The sequence below is a fragment of the Typopeltis vanoorti genome, chromosome 18 (assembly GCF_054136105.1).
Source record: "Typopeltis vanoorti isolate ZY-2024b chromosome 18, IOZ_Tvanoo_1.0, whole genome shotgun sequence".
NCBI lineage: Eukaryota > Metazoa > Arthropoda > Arachnida > Uropygi > Thelyphonidae > Typopeltis > Typopeltis vanoorti.
Genome location: NC_143566.1, coordinates 19,129,125 through 19,151,137, shown reverse-complemented (window position 1 = coordinate 19,151,137; position 22,013 = coordinate 19,129,125). Strand labels below are relative to the sequence as shown.

Sequence of the window (22,013 nt, the reverse complement as noted above, 5' to 3'; positions counted from 1 at the left end):
ATCATGGCATCTAAAATATTCCATCTCATTTGGCAGTCAAGAATCAGACTTAATTCCTTTCCTTTTTCTTGTTTTACATAATCCTGAAGGATGCTATATCTTATGGGAGATTTTCTAAAAAATTTGCAAATTTTTCTAATTTGGGAAATTGATTGTTTGTAATTGTCAGACAACATGGGAATCCACAGTCAGATATGATTCCATAATACGATGAAATCATATTATATAGAATCATATAGAATGAGCAAAATTCACGAGAATTTGAATTTTGCTTGTAGGTGAACCTTTGCAACTCAACATTTTATTATAATGATTGCAGCATGCCTTGTCATTTCCAACTTTTTTGAAATTATCCCAAACCTCCGATTGAACTCAAGTGAACGGAGGTGTTGTGGCACGTTGTGTACTGCACAGTACGGGTAGTACGCAAGACTAAACTAAATAGCATAATAGAATGCGTTTGTGGATTTGCATGTCAAACATTCGCCTGGCTCATGAAGATTAGTTTTACTACAAGATGCTTGTGCCCGAGGCGATTTCAAGTCAAAATGTTAATGTGTTTAATTAAATAATTAATTTTTACATATTAATTCTAGTATCTAAAACGTTTTTTTTTAATTTAAAAACCAGTTTTCGAATTTTACAAATTTATCAAAACGGTTTTTAAAAACCAACACACCGTAATTCTCACCAAGACCTATAGTAGATTCTACAGATACCCCATCTTATAAATTAGCAAAATAGTTAGCAAGTTCTCTTAATCCCCTCATTGATTATACCACTTGCTAAATAAAAAAAAAAATATCAATTTTAAAATGTCTATTATCCATTCTGGATATTTCTCTTGGAAACACAATTTATAATCAGATAGAGGATAAACTCTATGGGTTCTCCCATCTCACCTCTCTCCACCATTTTTTTTTATGGAATATTCTGAAAAATAAGCTCTTGACTCAGCCCTTCTCAAATCTTCTATCTGGTTAAGATATGTGGATGACGTGTTCTCCATTGGCTTCTTGTCCCAGACACATTAGACTCTTTCCTCTCTCACCTCAATAGTCTTCACTCAAGAATCCAGTTTACTATGCAAAAAGTGCACTAATAAATACTTTATTTTAGCCTATAAATAAAGTATTTATAGGCTAAAGTTATTGTCTGTAAAAAAAAAAAGAAATTCCTTTAAAATTCTGCTTGTGTTGGACAATGCTCCTAGACATTCAACATCTTTAGATGACCTTCACATTAATGTAAAACACTACATCGTTACTACAGCCAACGGACCAGGGAGTCATTTTTGTCTTTAGGCTTATTACTTACGGTGTACATTCACACAAGCATTCAGGGCTACGGAAGATGATGTGATGACCAACTTCAGTGGTAAACTCCCCCTCCATAAACAGAATCAAATCCTGATTCTCCAGCACCAGGTCCATCCTCTCTAGCACCATCTCCATCATCGAGATGGTGCTAGAATCATCTTCTGATTAATGTTAGCCTGCCTTCTTGCCTCAGAAATGCTCCTTCCAGTAAGCAAGACATCGACCAACCTTCAATATTATTTTTTGAAATTTCTCCTATCTAAACTTTTTGCATGAGTTTGTTATTATGTTCTGTTTGTTTGAATTATAGTTTCTGTACCTTATTATTGCAGTACACGGGTATTATTAGTATTATTACAATATTACACTGTATTATTATTGCCACATGAGCCATTATAGTATTGTTATTATTATCGCATATGCGCTGTTCATCAGGGATCCAAGTTACATACAAATCCGACTTAAAGACGTTCTCAGGAATACATCTTGTTCATAACCTGGTGACTGCCTGCATATACAGTGGTGCCTTGCTAACAACGGCCTCAGATAATGACGTACTTGGTTAACGACGAGTGGCTGTAAGAAAAAAAAATCTCTTGTTTAATGACTCTCGATTATGTGAACCTCTAAAAAACCTCTGATCTAAAAAACCGGAATTTTCTGATAGCACTCAGCCACGTGCGGGAAGACATTGTCGAATAGAGAACAGCCACGTGGCATAGCTGTGAAGCTCAGATATGTTTGACCCATCATAGCCAGCTATTTACGTTTTCTGTTTATTGTTTCTTTTCTTGTAGTGTACTGTGCTTTATTTTAAAATTTGTGGTTATAAATGCGTTTTATAATGAAAATGAGTATTTAAGCATTTATTTTTTGTGTTGGTTCATATAGACAATAAATCGGCGGGTGCATATCACTGTTTGTTCGCCATCAAAAGGCAAAATCAAATCTCATCTGTATAATATTTGTTGTATCTATAAGCTGCTAATCAGTGTATGTTACAGTATGTGCTGTATCTAATATCGTCACCTTACAAGCAAAATGCACTAAGTCAAAAATTGCAGGTTTTGAATTTAACTGTTAACTTTTATTTCAAAAAGTTTTTTTTTTTGAACTTTTACTTTTATTTTCAGGTGATGATATGTTCTTTGTATCCCTTGTCTTAGTGTTGTACAATTTGTAATAATACCGTATTTTGGTTATCTTTTTTTTTATAGAGTGAATTTTTTTTACCGTGTGACAAAATGGGTCCCAAAAAGAAAGCTAGTGAGGGAAAAAAAAACAAAAATTTTCTCTATTGAACAGAAGAAAGAAATAATAGCAAACCATCATGAAGGTGTGAAAGTTATGAAGCTAGCTCAAATATATGAAACCAGTCATTCTACAATATCAACCATTTTGGCTAAGAAAGAAGAACTTATGGTAGCTAAGGGAACTTCAAGGTTGAATGTCATATGACTTCATTTTGAGCAAATGGAAAATCTATTACTAATTTGGATCAAAGAAAAAGAAATGGCAGGCAATACTACATCTCAAAATGCAATCTGTCAGAAAGCTAAACAGATTTATCAAGATTTGAAAAAGAAGACTTCGGGATCAAGTTCTGAGGTAGTGATGATGATTTAAAAGGTAGCAGAGGTTGGTTTGACAACTTTAAGTAAAGAACAGGAATTCATAGTGTGGTCAGATACGGAGAGGCAGCTAGTGCTGACAAAGCAGCAACAGATAAATTTGTCAATAGCTTTGCAAGAATTATAGAAGGAGAATACCTACCTCAACAAGTCTTCAATTGTGATGAGACTGGGTTATTTTGGAAGAAAATGCCCAACAGGACATTTATCACAAAAGAAGAAAAAACACTTCCTGGGCATAATTCATAAACCAATGAATGATAGGTTAACATTATTTTTAGCAGCAAATGCAAGTGGAGACTGCAAGTTAAAACCAATGTTAATCTACCACTCAGAGAATCCCCGAGCATTCAAAAAGTTCAATCTCTAAATCCAATTCTTTGTGGAAGTCTAACAGCAAAGCCTGGGTCACAAGAATAGAATTTAGAGACTGGATACGCGAAGTGTTTGGACCAACTGTCAAAGCCTATCTTGAGCAAAACAATCTGCCTCTAAAAGCCATTTTAACCTTGGATAACGCACCTGGCCATCCAACGGGCATACAAGAAGAGCTACCAGAGGAATTAGATTTTATCAAGGTGATGTTTTTTCCTTCCAAGACTACATCTCTGATTCAACCTATGGATCAGCTGATAATTGCAAATTTTAAAAAAACTTTACACAAGGGCACTTTTTACCAAGCGCTTTGAAATGTGTGAGGCTACCAACATAACCCTAAGAAAATTTTGGAAGGAAGAATTCAACATTGTCATAGCAATTAGGCTAATTGTAAAGGCTTGGCAAGAAGTAACAATGAAATGTCTCAAAGCAGCATGGAGGAAACTGTGTCCTTCCTTTGGTAACGAAGAAACTTCAGATGAAGGACACAAATTGGTAAAGGATATTGTGGCAACTGCTAATGATCTTAACTTGGAAGTAGAGGAAGAATATGTTGAAGAATTATTGGAGATGCATGACCGAGAACTGACTACTGATGAGCTAAAAGAACTTTTCAAGCAGCAATGTGAAGAAAAGGAAATGGGAAATTTCATCTGAAGATGAGGATGGAGAGAAAGAACAAATTACGACTACTGAAATCAAAACTGTTTTGGTAAAGTAGGAGGAAGTTCAAAATGTTGCTATGAAATGGAATCCAAACAAATCTGAGGTTATCAGAACTGCAGATCTATTTAATGAAAAGTCCATGCAGTTTTTCAGAAACATTTTAAAAAAGAGGCAGAAGCAAACCCTAGACATGTTTTTTACAGGTCCATTTGTCAAAAAACTCCAAAGTGAGCCCAATTGTCCTTCTGGTGAAGATTGATAATTAAAAACTGTTTTCATGAACAATTTATTTTATTAATGTTAATTTTTTTGTAGCAAATACATATACTGTATAATAAATAAATGATATTTACCATATTTTTATGACATTTTAAATGAGTTTTATCTGCATTTTTAATATGTAATATTGTTGTGGGGAGGAGCCGGAACAAATTAATCGATTTTCAATTAAATCTTATGGGGAACCGCGCCTTGGGTAACGCCGGTAATCCTGGAACGGATTACCGTCGTTAACCAATGCACCACTGTATATTTTTATTTTTTTTAATCCTTTCTCAGTGCTGTTTCACTGAATTCATTGCACCTCTCTGTAACATTAATATTTCAATTACAAAAAATTTTATCTTGCTTGTAATTGTCATCTAAAGTTTTAATTATATAGATTTCTATTATATCTTTTAGCTTAATATACATACTATATAAATAAATACTGTACTGTATTCTTGGGAATTTCCCCACAGTACATTGCATTTTCAAGTTTTGTATGGGCAGAAGAATTCATTATTATTTTTGGCTTCACAATTTTATACTATGCATTCTCTGCAAATATATAATATTTCTTTTACCCATAGGTTTGGTTTTCTCTCTTTTAATGGTTGTAATTATTTATTTTTAGCATTCCATTTTTACTTATTTTGTTACAGTAGAGGATGCAACTGTAACATTTTAATTTCTTTAAGTGATTTGCTTAAATGTGTCTTGGTCTTCTTTCTTCAATTAAAAACAGCATTTTTTTCTACAACAGTAAACTATTGAGAATAATAGCATTCCAATATGGTTAAATATTTTTATGTGCTTACGTGAAGACATTACGAGTGATCAAAAACAGCAATGTCTGATTCTTTGGGAAGTTAAAAAATTATTTGTATAGTAATTGTCATAACTTCAGTTCATGTTGGTTAAAAACTTTCAGATGGACTGGGGGAGATTTATTATTATTATTGTATGCACACCCCCATGGAGTCCAAAGACTTATTGCAGGAAACCCAAACTATTCAAACGATCTATCATACCTCTCCTTGACCCCCATTAGCAGACAACGCACTCACAACCGACTGGCAACACATTCCACTCATTCACAACTCCCCAAGCAAAAAATCTACTCCTCACACCCCCACTAATCACACCTTTATTCAACTTCCAGGGATGACCTCTTGTTCTGGTCCCTCTAGCCAACTACTGAAACATTTCCCCAGCATCAATCCTATAAAATCCTTTAAGCAACTTAAATGTTTCTATCATATTCCCTCTTTTTACTCCTATCAACCAACTTCTGCAATCCACACATCCTCGATAGGGAACATTCCACAAATCACTCACCATCTTGGTTGCTTGCCTCTCAATCTTCTCCACTGCTTACTCATCCCCAAGAAACCCAGGAGATGAGACATGAGCACAGTACTCCAGATGTGGATGTATCGAGGCCTTACAAAAAGGAATAACAACTTCCTTATCTCTATTTGTTAATGTGTTCTTCTATAGCCAAATAATCTTATGGACTATCTCAGCAATATGTCCTCTAAACTTTAACTCTCCGTCTTCCACTACTGCTAAATCTCTAGCTTCATCTATTTCCTGGAGTAAGTTTGATCAATGTGGTACACAGCTTGTAATCTATTTATTCCAAAATGCATAACATTACATTTTTCCATTTTAAAAACAGCCTATTTAAATCATCGTGCAAGCTCTCCAAATTGCTTTGATTAACTATTATTCTACTAAATTTTGCATCCTCAACAAACAACTGAATATTTCCTTTCAAGTTATTTCCATTATTAAACAGTAGTGGTGCCAGCACTGAACCTTGTAGCATACCACTAGTCACTTATTGTCACCTTGATTCAGCCTCTCCATATATCACTTTCTGATATCTGTCCAGCAGCCATCCTCTTATCCAATATAATTCAACCAATCTAATTTGCATAACAGAGTGTGGTATTCTGTCTTCCTTTGCAAAATCCAGTAGAATTATCGTGTTGGATAAAGGAAATAGCTAACTCAGCTGTTACGCTATTATAAAAAAGTCAGTAAATTACTAAGACATGAATGACCTTTCACAAAGCCATGTTGTCCCTCATACAGTATTTTTATTCACCCGTTCTTGAATTCTCTTTTTGACTAATTTTTCCAGTACTTTCACCACCACACCTAAGATACTGATTGGTCTATAATTTGCTACTGCAATCTTAGTCTTAGAACCTCCCTTATGCAAGGAAATTTTTCTGTCCTCGTTCCACTCCCTTGGAACTGAGACTTAAAGAGCCGAGTCAGAGGCACTACCAGTTCTCGCATACTCTTGCAAAACTCATACTGATATCCCATCTAATCCCACAGCTGTATTTACATTGAGATTCTGCAACATTCTAAGGGCCTCTAATCCATTCACCTCTGTTCCCACATCAGTGTCTGTCACATATGTTACAGTAGTAACCTCACTTGGATGATATACTCTTACAAAGTGGTCACTCAGTAAATCAACTATTTTATCTACTTCTGTCACCACATGACCATCATCACTCATTAAGGTCAATCTTCCATAGTCATTCTTCCTCTTGCTTGCACACATAATGAAAGAACTCTTTGGGATTTCCTTTGGTCTGCTCGGCTAGATTCTTCTTGTAATCTGATTTTGCCTTCCTTCCCATGCTCATCACGTTTCTTGCCTGAACCTTATACTGTTCATGAGTTTGCTGGTCACCTTTCTCTTTATATACCCTCCATAGCATTTTCTTCTTTTGCAGCTCATGCTTAATGATATTACTCATCCATCTATATCCTGACTGATTAACCCTCCTTACCATAGGTATACAATTTAATATTGCTTCTTCTAGATGACCTTAACTATCTCCCATGCACTACTAACATCCTTCCCTTGCAGTGTTTTATACCACACAAATCTAACCTTCCTCCTAAGCTTGTCATAATCACCTATCTTATAGTGCCACATATACCCCTTCTTGACAGAATATTCCCCATGTTGTACAATCTCCCAGGTCAGGACCGTGGTCATTTTTGCCAATCAGAGACAGAGACCTTGGTTATGGATAGCTCTTCTGATTCTATGACCAGGTCCAATACTCTAAAACCCCGAGTCTCCTCAATCACATGCTGCCTCAACTAATTATCTCTTAGTAGGTGTATAAATTCCATTTCCTTCCTGCCATGTGATCTTTCTACCTTTCAATTTATATCTCAGCAGTCCTCCAAAATAATCACTCGACCTGTATTCATTGTTCTAATTTGCTGATGAATGTCTTCTAGATCATCCATGGAACCACCTGGCCTATAGCACCAACCAACTGCATATTTTGTCTTACTGGCTTTGATCTCAGCATCAGACTGCTTCTCATGAACACCTTCCCGCCTCTCTCTCCTATTCTTTTTGGCTGCAATTCACCCGCTATCATCAGCAGTACCTCTCATCCCCAATCCTATCTTCTCTATCTTCCCTGAAAATACTAAACCCTTCACATATTATCCCTGTAGCTATATCATCTGCTGTAAGCCAAGTCTAACTAATGCCTATAACTTTGGTGAGGATGCACTAACCAATGCCAAAAACTCATCCCTGTTGTTCCTGATACTTCTGGCATTAGTATATAGAAACTGCAGCATTCCTTTAGGCCCCCCCCCATCCACCTGTGCTTCCTGAAGTGACTATCTTATTCGATATTTTTCATCGAGAGACTAGATTTTGCACTTGGTCATTCTCACACGCACTCGCCTCATGGGTGCCTTCACACAAACTCTACTGCTACTACACTAATTGCTTAATCTTTCCTAAATTTGAACTTCAGCATGTTTGGTGGTGAACAAAGCTCTCTCTAGACACTTAACACCAAAACCATTTAGATGCAGTTCATCAGCATTATACAAACCCTTCTTTCTGTCAAACACAGACCGAAGATACATATATTCTACATCATTCCTTCTGCACAATCGACACATTGATTCATTTGCTACCAATTCATCTTGCATACCTTCTCAAATCACCTCTATCAAAGTATGGCAGGAGACTTATAATCAACCATCTCACTTTGCAATTTTCCTTCTTCTAAGAACTTCTTTGCATCTGCCTTCATAGAATACTTCTGGCCTCTCAAATTGTTTATGTCAACCAACTCAATCAGTTATTTCACTTTACCTTTTTGCATCTGGAATTACTAATATCATGAATCTTTGAACCAGGGAAATGCGATTTTGTTACTTGAAAAAACTAAATATGCAAGATATATGCAAAATGTCTAAACATTAAGCAATTTTTTCTTTTTTAAAAAAAACATTCTACTTTACTTCATATTCAGCATATAATAACTAATATTTCTAAATTCTGCCATTAAACTAACTAGTTACAGGTTTCAAATCCCACTGTGGCTTGGATATTTGTGCCTGTCTTTACATGATACATGATTATCATTGCTTGGTGTGAGGCCATCAACTTGCTGGTTGGAGATCTCAAAATAGCTTGAAAAAAGAAACAATGTTTGGTATCTAGAGTAGCCTTTCTATGTAATTTTGATTTTAGTCCATAACTGTTATGGATGGAATTATCATTAAAAAAATAAATAAATAACTTACATGAAGACAGCTTAGTAGGCTCTAGAACTTCTCCATTAGTTATATTATCTTCAGATCTTTTAAATGCAGGAGTAGAGACTGCTGATCCTCCATGAACAGAAGCATTCGGATCCTGAAATGGAATATTTCTTTAGTAATAACTGTTACTATTCAAATTCAAAGAAATAAAGTACAAATTATCTGAGCAATAATTTCAAACCATGTCATTTGAACTTAACTTTAATATGTACAATCATTTTGTTCACATCAAATCACCTTACATGTGAACAGAGATGTTTATTCACAATAAAGAGTTCAGTAATCAAAATGCTGAAAAAAGTTTATTCTCTTTGGCACATTAGTCCTTAAGTGAAAAATAAGTTGTTTTTTTTTCCTGCTACTGATATATATGAAGCATATTGTGAAATATCACCAGATTTCTTTCAAGTCACTTAAAGGAAAGTATAATAACTAATATTTCTTTTGATTTTTACCAGCCCATGTGTGCAGTAAGACAGTGATCACAATAGCAAAAGTCACAAACTCTTAATTTGACACACCTAAAATTGATGACATCTTTGTAAAATCATATGCGGCATGCCAAACATTTCTATAAGAGAATTCAAAATACTTACTCCTTACTACTTAAATACTGCACATACACAAATCCAGTTTATACACAAATCATTTCACATTGGCTCAGCCACAGAAATGTAAACAAATCTGCTGTTCTCTTCTTCTTCAATCCTGACATTTTGAGGGTTTAACGCACTTAAAACAGTTAATATAGCATCTCATGTTAATGTTGTCCTTGTTTCATCTAGCTATAACCTATACAACTGTAAACACTTAAGCAAATGAATTTATTAATTTGCTTAATTCCAAATAGCCACAAAAAAAAAATCAAACACTATTTGCATGAGTTAAAGTGACCATACTGTCACTAGACTGCAGACACTAAACAAACATGCATCTGCAAACTTGCTGACAGCGACATCAGTTTGCTCACACACAGCACAGGCTAAATGTAGCTAATTAGAGTATATTAAGTTGTAATGGGTTAGAGCCCACAGTTCCCAAAGGGGTGCAAATGAGGTATTTTAAATTCGTGAGAGAAACAGTGATATTCAACATCTGTCGGACACCATGCAGACTAAAACAAGGTGGTTCTGTGATTTATTTTTTTTCCCCATGAGGACACCATGATAAAATTATTGGGACACTAAGGTGCCATGAACCAAGAAAAGTATGAGAACCTTTGGGTTAGGGTATTAATGGACTGGAAACATTGGAAAAATTGGTAAATAAAATAAGTGACAAAAACGATTATCATATAATTTGGATTTTTAAAAGTGCATTAAAAAATGCTATAATTATATGTGTAGAAAGATTATTTTTCAATATTCAGATTAATATGAAAAATATGCAATAAACTCAATTCGTGCAATTGGTATTCACACATTCTAAGTATGTTAATTATTATTTGATTGTATGGTATGTATGTATAGTATGTTAATTATTTGAGGACTTGGGTTCGAGGTTATATGGTGAGTGGTCAGTGTAATTTAGCGCTCGTGTAAAATTGGTGATTTTTGGCGTTTTTCCTTAGAAAACTGGTTTTATAGTATATTAGAACGATTTTCATGTTTTTAGAGTATTTTGTGTGTCTTTATAACATATTTTCTTGGGGCTGTCGCCGCTAGAGGGATTCGTAGTGTGTAGTGTTCGTGAAAGCTCCGTATAAGATAAGCATTATTTTCAGTTATCGTTGATAAATTTATTTAATATTGCGTAGTTTTGTTTGCCTTGCATCTCTTAGTGCATCTTTTTGTGTGTTTTTGGTGTGTTATAATTTATAATTTGATAAAATACGTTGTAAGTAAGTATGGCTCCAGTACAAAGGAAAATGGCGGCCAGTAATGATGGTTCGCCATCTTTATCAAAGAATGGTAGTATAAAAGATATGATTCAGTGTACTAGCTGTGAAATGTAAGGTTTGCGGAGTGTGGTTAGATGATAATAAAGGAGTGAATGTGTGTAGAAAATGTAGGGAGAATGAGAAATTTTAGAGTATTTCAGATCGTGAGTGTGATATTTTTGTCAAACTTCAGAATGAAAAAAATAAGGATATGACAAGAAACGGCGAGGTTGTACTAGAGAATTGTGAGAGTGTGAATGATAGTATTAATGGTTTTACTGAGAATAAAAAAGATGAGATACACGCAATGAGTGAGCTCGCGTTGTTGAATGGTGCAATACAAAGGGCAAAACAGCAGCTAGAGCGTATGAGCAAAAGTTGACTGAATGAACCAGCCAATAATAAAAAGTATGACAGGAAAAATAGACGTATGAGTGTGAACATGAACAAAATGAAGGATAGAGTGCTGTATGGAAACTCGTTAGTACAAGGTGTGATAGTAGAGGATTTGACAAAATCCTACCAACCTGGTGCGACCATAAAGGATGTAATTGAGTCTATTAGAGAGCAAAAGGAAAGGGTGACAGAAATGATTGTTGTGGCAGGTACGAATGATTTGAAAGGAGACAAAATGGAAATGATAGAAGACCTGAATGAATTGTTTGAGGTAGCAAAAGAAAAGAGTGAGAGAGTTAGAATGATTAGTCTTTTGCCACGGTATGACAGTGAAATGTTTAAAAGGAAGGCCATAATTGCGAATGACTTTATGCATGGGTTATGTATGACGAGTGGTGTGGAATTTGTGAACGTGTGGAGTGAGTTCGATGGGCGAAAGGATCTATATATAAGATGGATGGCTTGCATTTGAATGGTTACGGTGTAAGAAGACTTGAGAAAGTGTTGCTGAATGTGGTGGATGTGCAAATTCAGGGAAACTAGATTTATTAAGGGGGGGGGGAGTAGATATACAGTCCTTAGGGAGGCAGTGGAATGTAAGAATGAATATAATATGCCCGAGCAAATAAGGACAACAAATCAGAGTGGGATAGTTAATATAAGGCATCAAGGTAGGGTTGGGGCTAATGGGGGGTCTTAAATTCATGTACACTAATGCTAGGAGTATTAGGAACAAGAAGGAAGAGTTTTTGCCCATGGTTGGCACTTCCAGACCACAGGTTATTTGTATTAGTGAAACATGGCTGACTGTAGATGATATAGCTAGTGGGATTGAATGCGATGGGTATAGTGTGTTCAGGAATGACAGGGAGAATAAAATGGGCAGAGGAGTATTGTTGATGATAGCTGATGAGCTGCAGTCAAGAAGAATAGAAGTTGAATTGCAGGATAGAGAAAAGAGCACATTTGAGGCCATTTGGTGTGAGATTGTGGCTAGCAGAACTAAATATACAATTGGGTGCTGCTATAGACCAGGTGATGGAAAAGATGGTGGTGACAGTATGCACAAGCAAATAGAGGAAATGAGTGGAAGGAGGGTGATTATTATGGGAGATTTCAACTATGGTCGCATTGATTGGAGTGAGGAGAGGACACACGGGAGGAAGGAATTGGATTTTATGCGGTTATTAAGGGATAACTATCTGCGACAGCATGTAATGGAAAATACTAGGGGTCAGAGAGTGCTTGACCTAGTAATTACATCTGAGGAATTGGCTGTAACAAATATGACCACATTGTCACCAATCGGTGAGAGTGATCATAGGGTCTTGACTTGGGAGGTGGCTAAAGGTGTAGAATTTTCAATTAAGACAGGGTACATGTGGAATTATCGGGCTGGAAAGTATGACAAGCTTAGGAGTTTGATTGGTTCAGTGACATGGCATGTACAACTGCAAGGACTAGAAGTCGATGGTGCATGGGAGGTAGTTAAGAAGTGTTTGCATGAAGCAATGGCTGACTGTATACCTAGAGTCCGAATAATAAATCAACTAAGGGTTAAATGGATGAATAACACCATTAAGCTTGAGCTGCAAAAAAAAAAACAACTATGGAGGGAATTTAAGGAGAAAGGTGACCGGTAGGTACACGAACGGTATAAAGCGCAGGCCAGAAGGGTAACGAGTGTGGTAAGAAAAGCAAAAAAGGATTACGAAAGAACATTGGCCTTGCAGGCTAAAGAGAATCCTAAACAGTTTTTTAGATATGTAGCAAGTAAAAGGAAAAATGTACATGGCAGAATGCTTTTAAAGAATGCCGATGGTTGGGAGGTAACTGAATCAGTTGATATAGTTGAGTTACTGAGTGAGCACTTTGCAAGAATATATCATCCAGGTGATGACATTGCAGAAACAAATGTACCAGTAGATTATATGGGAATTGTGGTGAATGAAGTGGAGGTGAGTAGTCTATTGCATAACCTCAATGTCAATACATCTGTGGGATTGGATGGTATACCAGCTCGTGTTGTACGAGAAGCAGCTAAAGAATTGTCATTACCCTTGACCATTTTGTTTAATTTGAGTCTCGGGTCTGGGTTAGTCCCGAGGGGGTGGAAAGAGGGGAAAATAGTTCCACTGCATAAAGGTGGTTCCAAGACTGCTGTTGTAAATTATCGACCGATTAGCATATCAGGAATTATTGTCAAGGTCTTAGAGAAATTAGTCAAGAAAAGAATACAGGATTGGATAGATGAAAATGGGATATTGTATGGAGGGCCAACATGGTTTTGTGAAGGGTAGATCATGCCTCAGTAACTTGCTCATGTTTTATAACACAGTGACGGCTGAACTGAATAGGGGTAATGGGTTTACAGTAATACTACTGGACCTTGCCAAGGATTTTGATAGGATACCACATAGAACCCTAATCAGTAAACTGGAGCAGATGGGGATAGATATAGGGTTGGTGAGATGGATAGGAGGGTGGTTGAAGGAGAGATACCAGAGAGTGGTTTCAGGAGTGGAGTCTAAAAGACGGCGTGTGACTAGTGGGGTGCCACAGGGCTCTGTTCTAGGACCACTGCTTTTCAATTTGTTCATCAATGATATAGGAAAGGATCTGAGAGGAAGTGTTCACTTGTTTGCTGATGATGCAAAGTTGGGTAGAGCAATTATGAGTGCACAGGATGTCAAAATATTACAGGATGATTTGGATAGTTTGGAGGACTGGGCTAGGAAAAATGGATGTCAATTTAATGTGCCAAAGTGTAAGGTTATGCACTTTGGGGTGAAAAGAATAGCAGCAGTATATCACATTGGTGGAACCCTACTCCAGGAGATTGATGACAGGGATTTGGGAGTGTTGGTGGATAGGGAATTGAAGTTTAGGGGGCACATTGCAAAAGTAACTAAAACAGCTCACCAAATCACTTTGCTTCTGAAAAATACTTTAACATGCAGAGACAAACAAGTTGTTGTTCCTCTGTATCAAGCCTTGATAAGACCCCATCTGGACTACTGTGCCCAGTTATGGGCACCAGGGTTTCTTCGTGATGGGGAGGAAGCGGAGAGGATCCAGAGACGAGTGACCAAGATGATAGCAGGTCTGTGGAATGAACCTTATGAGAATAGGTTGAAGATTTATGGGTTGCAGAAATTGGTCGATAGGCAAAGGAGGGGTGATATGATTGAGACATTCAAATTACTGAAGGGTTTCTATAAGATTGATCCAGAAGATATTTTTGAAAATATTACTGGTGGTGGGAGGACTAGGGGCCATGAATGGAAGCTGGGCAAGAGCGTAGTTGACAAGGGTGTTAGAGCTAGGTTTTTTACTTGGAGAGTAGTGAATGAGTGGAACAAGCTTCCAGAGTGTGTTGTGGGTGCTACGACCGTGAATGAGTTCAAGGCAAGGTATGATAGATACTGTGTGAATGTCGAACAGTTGTTCGTGACATGATGTTAGGGCAATTAATTAAAGATCACAGCAATTTATAACAGTAAGATATGAAAAATTTGTATATTAATATGAATTATTAAATCTGCAAACAAATATATTTCTGAGCTAAGTCAACTAACTTCTGTCCTCTTGATATCAAAAACACAATGCTATAATTGTGAGATTCTCTAGATCTATAACTAAAAAGGTGCAAAAATTTGTCATCATAAATTTGAGAAATCGTGAATAAACAAATCTAACTTATCTCAATAAAAATCAATTTTTTTTTAAAATAGTAAAGCATGTGTGTGTGTGTGTGTGTGTGTGCGCGCACGCGCAAACACACACACACACACACACACACTATTCCACTACTTTATGCTTCAGTTAAATGTGGGGACAAGCAGTTAAGAAGAGAGAGGGAACCTCTGATATTTTCCTTAAATAACTGGATGCTGAATTCAGGGAAGTCTGGTCCAGTGGACAGTGACAGATGGAATGAAACAAAGATGAGATGCGAGTTGTTGGATAAATCTGAAGTTGGATGTTGGCACCAGTAGCTGCTAACATTAAAATGAGAGGGAAATGTTTAAAGGAATAATTAGTTATTTCAGAGGATCACATGTGAAAATATCTATGAAGGGCATATGGCAGAAACAAAACAACTGTGAGAAAGTAGTTGAAGTGAGCTAGTGAGAAGGGAGTCAATTATTTTAAGGAAGTCAGATACGCTGTCTCAAATGTAAGAATACTATTCAGTATGAGTGTATTTGGGATTTGCAGAGAGTTGGCAGCTTTATAAATGAGAAGCACTTGTTTACAGATTAAGGGGAAAATGGTTTTCTGTAGAATAGAAAGTAGATGAGACTGAGAACCTCCTTAGCCTCCAAACAGTAAAGAAACTCAACGTGAGATCTTCCTTAAAAGAACAAGATGGAGGACAAGTTCTGGTACCAGTGAAGGTATCAACACCTGGCTAAAGAATGACAAGCAGATCTGTTTAAGGGTTTACAGAAGCTTACAACTTTAAATGTTTGAAAAGATCAAGGTATGTCAAATGAAAAGAGGAATGGAGTGTATTGTTATCTGCAAAATTATGGATAGTCTGAGGCGAAAAGAATTACAGCTGAAGCAACTAAGCCTCCATGCATCCAGTGCATTGCTTTATTTGCATGCGTTTTCTGTCTCCTTGTGACAGAAATTGTAGAATAAAAAAAAAATCCATTTCCAGAAGATGAAATCCTTCCACCTTTTTATCAGACCAGATAACCCACCTTCAGCTGATAATTTGTTATAAAGGTTCCTCAGGTCCTAAGACAAGATTTAAACCCAGTTTATCTACTGAAGTGCTATCATTATGACTGCATTGTAGAGAAAATACTACAGATGAGATTTGAGGTCAGTGAGGCAAGATCATTTATATATAAAAAGACTATAAGGCAGGGAAAATTAGAGCTGTAGAGTGACACTGGTGGAGAAATCTGAAGAGAAGGTGCTATGCACCATGAGACAATGAACAAAGAGAAAACTAAATTGATCTATGAAGTGTAGAGAGTAAATCATAAGCTACAGGCATACATGCAAGGGTTGGTCAAATGCTTTGCAAATGTCAACAATTAATTACATCAATGATTATTTTTGGTGGGTATGAAGGGTGATGAAGAAGATGGCCCATTCATGATGCTTCCATTATTTATTATTTTCTCATGGAATCAAAGACTCAATGTGGGAGGCCTGTGCTAACCATTACTCACACAACACCTATCATACTACTCCTTGAACTTATTTACTAATGAAGTGCTCACAACCTCCTCTGACAACCCATTTTGCCAATTCATGACTCTCCATGTAAAAAGTCAAAACACTCTTGCTAATCATACTCTTAAACAATTTCCAGAGGTGATCCCTGGTTCTCTTCCCTCACTTCTACCATGTACTGAAAAGAAGTCTTCAGTGTCAATCCAATAAAATCCTTTTAATAACTTAAATGTTTCCATCATTATCACTTATCAAGTAGTCTTTGTAACTCACAGACTTTCAGTCTATTCTAATAGTGAGCATTCCATAGATCAGTTCTCTCAATTTTTGATAGAACTTAGGAAAAGGCAACATGATAATAATTTGAAGGCTGATTTTTATATCACCTTTTCTTGGAAATGGTGGAATTTAGCCTTGCTTTCATGTTGTTAGATAAATCACAGATGAATAACGAAGTATGCAGAAATTATAGAAATTATCAAACAGAGTGATGTGGGCAAATATCAGAATGGGAAACTGGACAATGAGACTTATTTGTGCCTTAATTTATTGGTCCCACAGAAGGGTACACTAAGATAAAAGTGGAGGAATTTTTTTTAAGGTTTAAGACTAACACAATGAAAAATTGGTTCTGGTTGGGGATCTAAATAGCAGAATGGAAAATGACTGTCAAACATACAAAAATATTTTGGGAAAATTTGGAGAAAAGAGCCAAGCTAATAATAATGGCAAATACCTGTTGGATTTCTGCACAGGACATGGACTGGTTATTACTAACACAATGTTCCAACATAAAAAATGTGCACAAATTCACATGGAGAGAAGTGGTGACATGGAGGTGAGTGAGGTTGCCTGCAAGGATAGAAAAATCAGAACTCCATGATGAGTAAAGAGGCAGTTAAGGAAAAGAAGAAAGCAAATTGAAAGTTCCTAACAAATAAGTCAGCTTGTGTTCTCTCTTAGAGAATACAGAGACAAATGTAAGAAAACTAATCACTGTAAAACTAGCTAAACAAACATTTCCTATGTTCTTATCAAAGTCTTCATGGAAAGACTTTGGTAAGAACATAGAAAATAAATATCAAGAGTGAAAAGATATTGTGGAGGTTGTTGAAAACACTCAGAAATGAAAGGAAGAGTGCTGTAAAAGGAATTAGAGATGATAAAGGTGACATGAAAACTGGAGGAAAAAGCTATCCTTGATGTATGGAGTAATTACTTGAAAAATTGCTAAATGAAACAATCAGCAATGGTAGCAGAGTGGCAAAAAAAACACTCAACAGGCATGAGGTCGAATGATATTCCACCAGAAATGCTCAAGTATGGAAGTATTAAAGTCATATAGTGGCTGCACTGTATAGTTCAGAAGGCCTGGACAGAGGGACAAATTCCAGATGACTAGAGTAGAGCTCTCATAGTACCCATATAAAAAAAGGACATGTGAGAATTACAGAGGTATTTCCCTACTGAGTGTTCCTGGTAAGATTTATTTAAGTATACTTGAGAAACAGTTAAGAACAATCGTGGAAGAGAAGCTTGGTGAAGAACAAGCTGGATTTAGGCCAAATAGAGGCGGTCAGGATCAGATTTTCACTTTAGGACAAACAGATGAGAAATCATGGGAATATAACAAAGATCTGTATTTAAGCTTTGTAGACCTGGAAAAGGCATATGACAAGGTACCAAGAGAAAAGCTATTCAAAAACATTATAGTTGTATGGTGTCAATGGGGCATTATATCAAGCAATACTTAGTCTTTATTTGAGATGCAAGTCAGCAGTTAGAATTGAGGGACATACAGGAAGATGGTTTAATGTTAAATTTGGTGTCAGACAAGGATGTACACTATCCCCTCAGTTATTCATTATCTATATAGATCATATTATGAAGGAAAGTGTTATTAAATCTGATATCAAAATTGGAGATGTTAATGTCAGCTCTTTGCTTTATGCAGATGATGCTATACTTCTAAATAAATCTGCTAGAAGTCTGCAAGATTCCCTTGACTAAATTAAATAATTGTTGTAATAGATATGGTATGAAGGTCAGCAATAACAATTTTCATTAATTATGAATTTTAATTTAATTTTAATTATGAATTTTAATTATGGAATAAGAGAGAAATTAGTCAAAACACTAAATAAGCTGTATACAAGTGTTCAAGCCAATTTTAACTTATGAATCTGAGAGCTGGGTTAGAAATAAAACACTTGACCAAAGACTAGAGACCACAGATATGGGGGGTCCTGCAAAAGATTAGGGGCATGAACAGATGGCATTAATGGCAATATCATTAAAAATGAGGTTATTAGGAAAGAACATTGTTAGCATCCAGGAATGTGTTAGTAGGAGTAATCCCAGTTGGTATGGTCACTTAAACAGAATTGGAGAGGAAAGATTAGTAAAACAAGTGTTCTCTGCCAGGTTGGCAGGAAAAAGACCCAAAGGAAGACCAAGGTATAGGTGGATTGATACTGTAAAAAGTGCCTTAGAAGATAGAAATACAAGATCTGATAATTCTGTCTTTCACACACAGAGAAGCTAGTACATACACAAAAATTGATACCACTACCCAACACAAAAACTAGGAGTCATAAGCACCCTCAAACACAGAGCACTAACCATTTGCTCGAATGAGCAAGCTCTAAAGCAAGAATTAGAGATCATCAACCATACATTTATAAAAAAAATGGCTATAATAAAAAAACTATTCACAAGATACTCCATAAAAACAAAAAGATTATAAGAATGACATAGCCATACCATATGTTAGAAGCATTTCAGAAAAAATAGAATACTACATAAATACAACATCAGGACTACCTTCAAACTCCCAACAAAATTACGAAATTTACTCAGTTCTTCCAAAGATCCTCTTCCACACCTGGCCCATCCAGGGGTTTACAAAATCCAATGTACATGTAACCTACCGTACATAGGTGAAACAGGACGCACTATCCCACTCAGATAAGACGAACACAAATGATACATTAAATACCTCCATTATGGAAAAACTAGCCTATCAGACCATGCACTCCAGACATATACCATAGAATTGATTGGAGAGGCACCAAGTCACTACACTGCACCAAAATCTGATTTCAGCGAAAATTTAAAGAGGCCTGTGAAATGTTAATACACAATCCAAACCTGAACAAAAATGACGGACTAATTATTCCAAGAATGTGGAGGACCCATCTACAACCGTCACAGCACCCAGAAGGAAATCACAATACGAGAGGACTTTAGGAGTGTTTACTGTAGTTCTGTTTTTAATTTATTTTATATTTATGTTTTTTTTTTAAACTTTATTGTATATTATAATTTTTTCCCCACTAGAGGTCAGGCTAGATAATGGATTAATTAGCAGCTTAGATTCATTTTACCATTGTAAAGTGCAATAGCATGTAGTTTGTTTTCTTATAAATATGTACTTTTCTGATGATGACCTCAATACAGAGGTCGAAATGTCAATTGCTACTTTTCTAATATTAAGTGAAGTAATTTTTTTAACATGTGTGTTTTGCCTCCCTAAATTCTAAACCATGAAGGAAGATCTGATAATGTTGGCACCTTGACAGGTAACGGATCAATTTGGAGGAAAATTGTAGATAGAAATTATTAATGATGATTATAAGTTTTTAATGTATCCTGAACACCCCTAGAGGGTACATGTCAGGAATTTGATGATGTTTAGAGCACAAATGTATAATTCTTCTGATATCTCTGATGAGACTAGAAAGTGAATGCAGTGCTGTTATAATAAGTCAAATCATAATTAGTTATGATTTGCCTAACTTATTCTGGAAAAGAATGATGTCAGGAGATCAGCTTTGCCTTTGGATATTACAATAGTACAATTTAGAAGTGAGAAGGTGGGAACATGGATGGCAGAAAAATAAAATAAAAAATTCGGCATCTGACCCTTTCATTAGATTTATTTCCTGATGGTATATATTGGCAGTGTAAGATGAGTGAGAAACTGATTTTTTTTTTTCTCACAACACTTGCAGCATGCTGAATTTTTTTTTTTTTTTTTTTTTTTTTTTTTTTTTTTTTTTTTTTTATCAGACTGCTTTGACAGGTAGAAAAACCAAGGCATGTACAGTGTTCAAAGATTTCAATTAAACATGTGGTCAAGGTCTTCAAAGTCTAGCAAGAATTATTTCACTGATCTGGTGAGAGGGATGGAAATAGTAATCTGATTACGAAAGTTAGGGATATATGTCTCATGCATTTGACACTGCTACAATGTCAAATGACATGAGGAGTGACTGAAGAATATCTAAAACCTGGATGACGTTATGGCCTGAGTCACCAGCAGAGAACTGAGATCTGCAGTATGTTTGGAGTGTAATTTCACATGCTTGTTTATAATTTACTGCAGGATAAATAGTGTTAAATCTTGAATGAAAGAGAATTTATATGTATTACCTTTCATTCAGATGTAATACTTGTAATACTCGATGTAATACTTGTATATTAATAAAAAGAAATTGAATGTAAATGAAATGATAATAACATCCTTGATTTGAAATTTGCTGAATATTGTATTGTCAAATGTCTTATGTAAAAAAGGGGGAAGCAATGTAGGAATGGGTGAAGTATGTGTTAGTGTGCGAACATTAGGCTAAAATCCCATAAAAGATAAGAAGATTAAATCACGTACGCAAAGGTCTATGTTGTGTGTGCGTGGGGGGGGGGCTCCCATGGATGAGAACAAGAACCGTCAGAACGGAGTGCAGAGGAATTGAGGTGACGTGTGAAAGTCATCGAGGGAGTATATAGTTTTTTGCAAAATGAAAATGACACTTTTACCTTTTGGTTTTTGCCTCGGATCTGTTCCAGTCGTTCCCAAAGAAAGGAAGTTCCAGTGAGGTCGGGGTGAGATGAATGAGAGCAGCTATGCAGCCAAGTAGAATGCCAACATGCGTATAGGTCTCGGCATAGCAGAACCTTGTGGACCAACATCGGCAGCAGTGCTTCATGAACATCGTAGGCAATGAATCATGATCGTATTCACATATCTACCTTCCAGAAGAAAGATCCTAAGAAATGTATCAGCCAGGTAACCTCATCGAAAAGGGACCAGATGAAGAAAACGCGAGCCGTATAATTCCAATTGATGATCGCAAGCAATGTTCTGTCTAATTTTTTGCTGTGAGTATGCGCAGAAATTTGCATGTGTGCAAAATTTGCCTTCTTTTCAAAAGTATGTGCGCACCCATACGAGTCACCATACTGATCATTTAAGCAAAAAAGTTATAAGATTTTAGTTCACTCTTTACCTTCTGGTGTCAATGGGACATCAGCCAGGTTACCCCAACTCCCCACTATGTTCCCACACATGGCAGTAGCCTCCCCAGTAAACAATCGGAAATCACGATTCACAAGCCTTGGGCAGGACTCGATCTGGGGACCTCGCGCATGCGAGGCCAACACGATACCAACTGTACTAGATCTGATCGCCTTTAATTAAATTTTCTAACTTTGCAAATAACTCTAAACATACATAATAAAATATTCCCATTACTAATTCTCATCTTGTTTAGTTCTAGCTTCTCTTTATTTTTTCTCTTTTCTGTCTTTGGCATTCATCCACTCTTTATACACACTTTCTAAATTAATTGAATTTCCATATAATTGGTAACTTTTCACTCTCATTAGCATATC

At 36.2% G+C, this 22,013-nt stretch overlaps 1 protein-coding gene across 2 annotated transcripts in view; it reads right to left on the bottom strand.

Moving 5' to 3' along the window:
• aPKC (protein kinase C iota type) overlaps positions 1 to 22,013 on the bottom strand; it is a 380,150-nt gene that overhangs the window by 148,862 nt on the left and 209,275 nt on the right. For both annotated transcript variants that reach the window (XM_090408542.1, XM_090408543.1), the window contains one exon: positions 8,852 to 8,963. In XM_090408542.1, the coding sequence (XP_090264668.1) occupies positions 8,852 to 8,963 (112 nt within the window). The remainder of the gene's footprint in view (positions 1 to 8,851; positions 8,964 to 22,013) is intronic.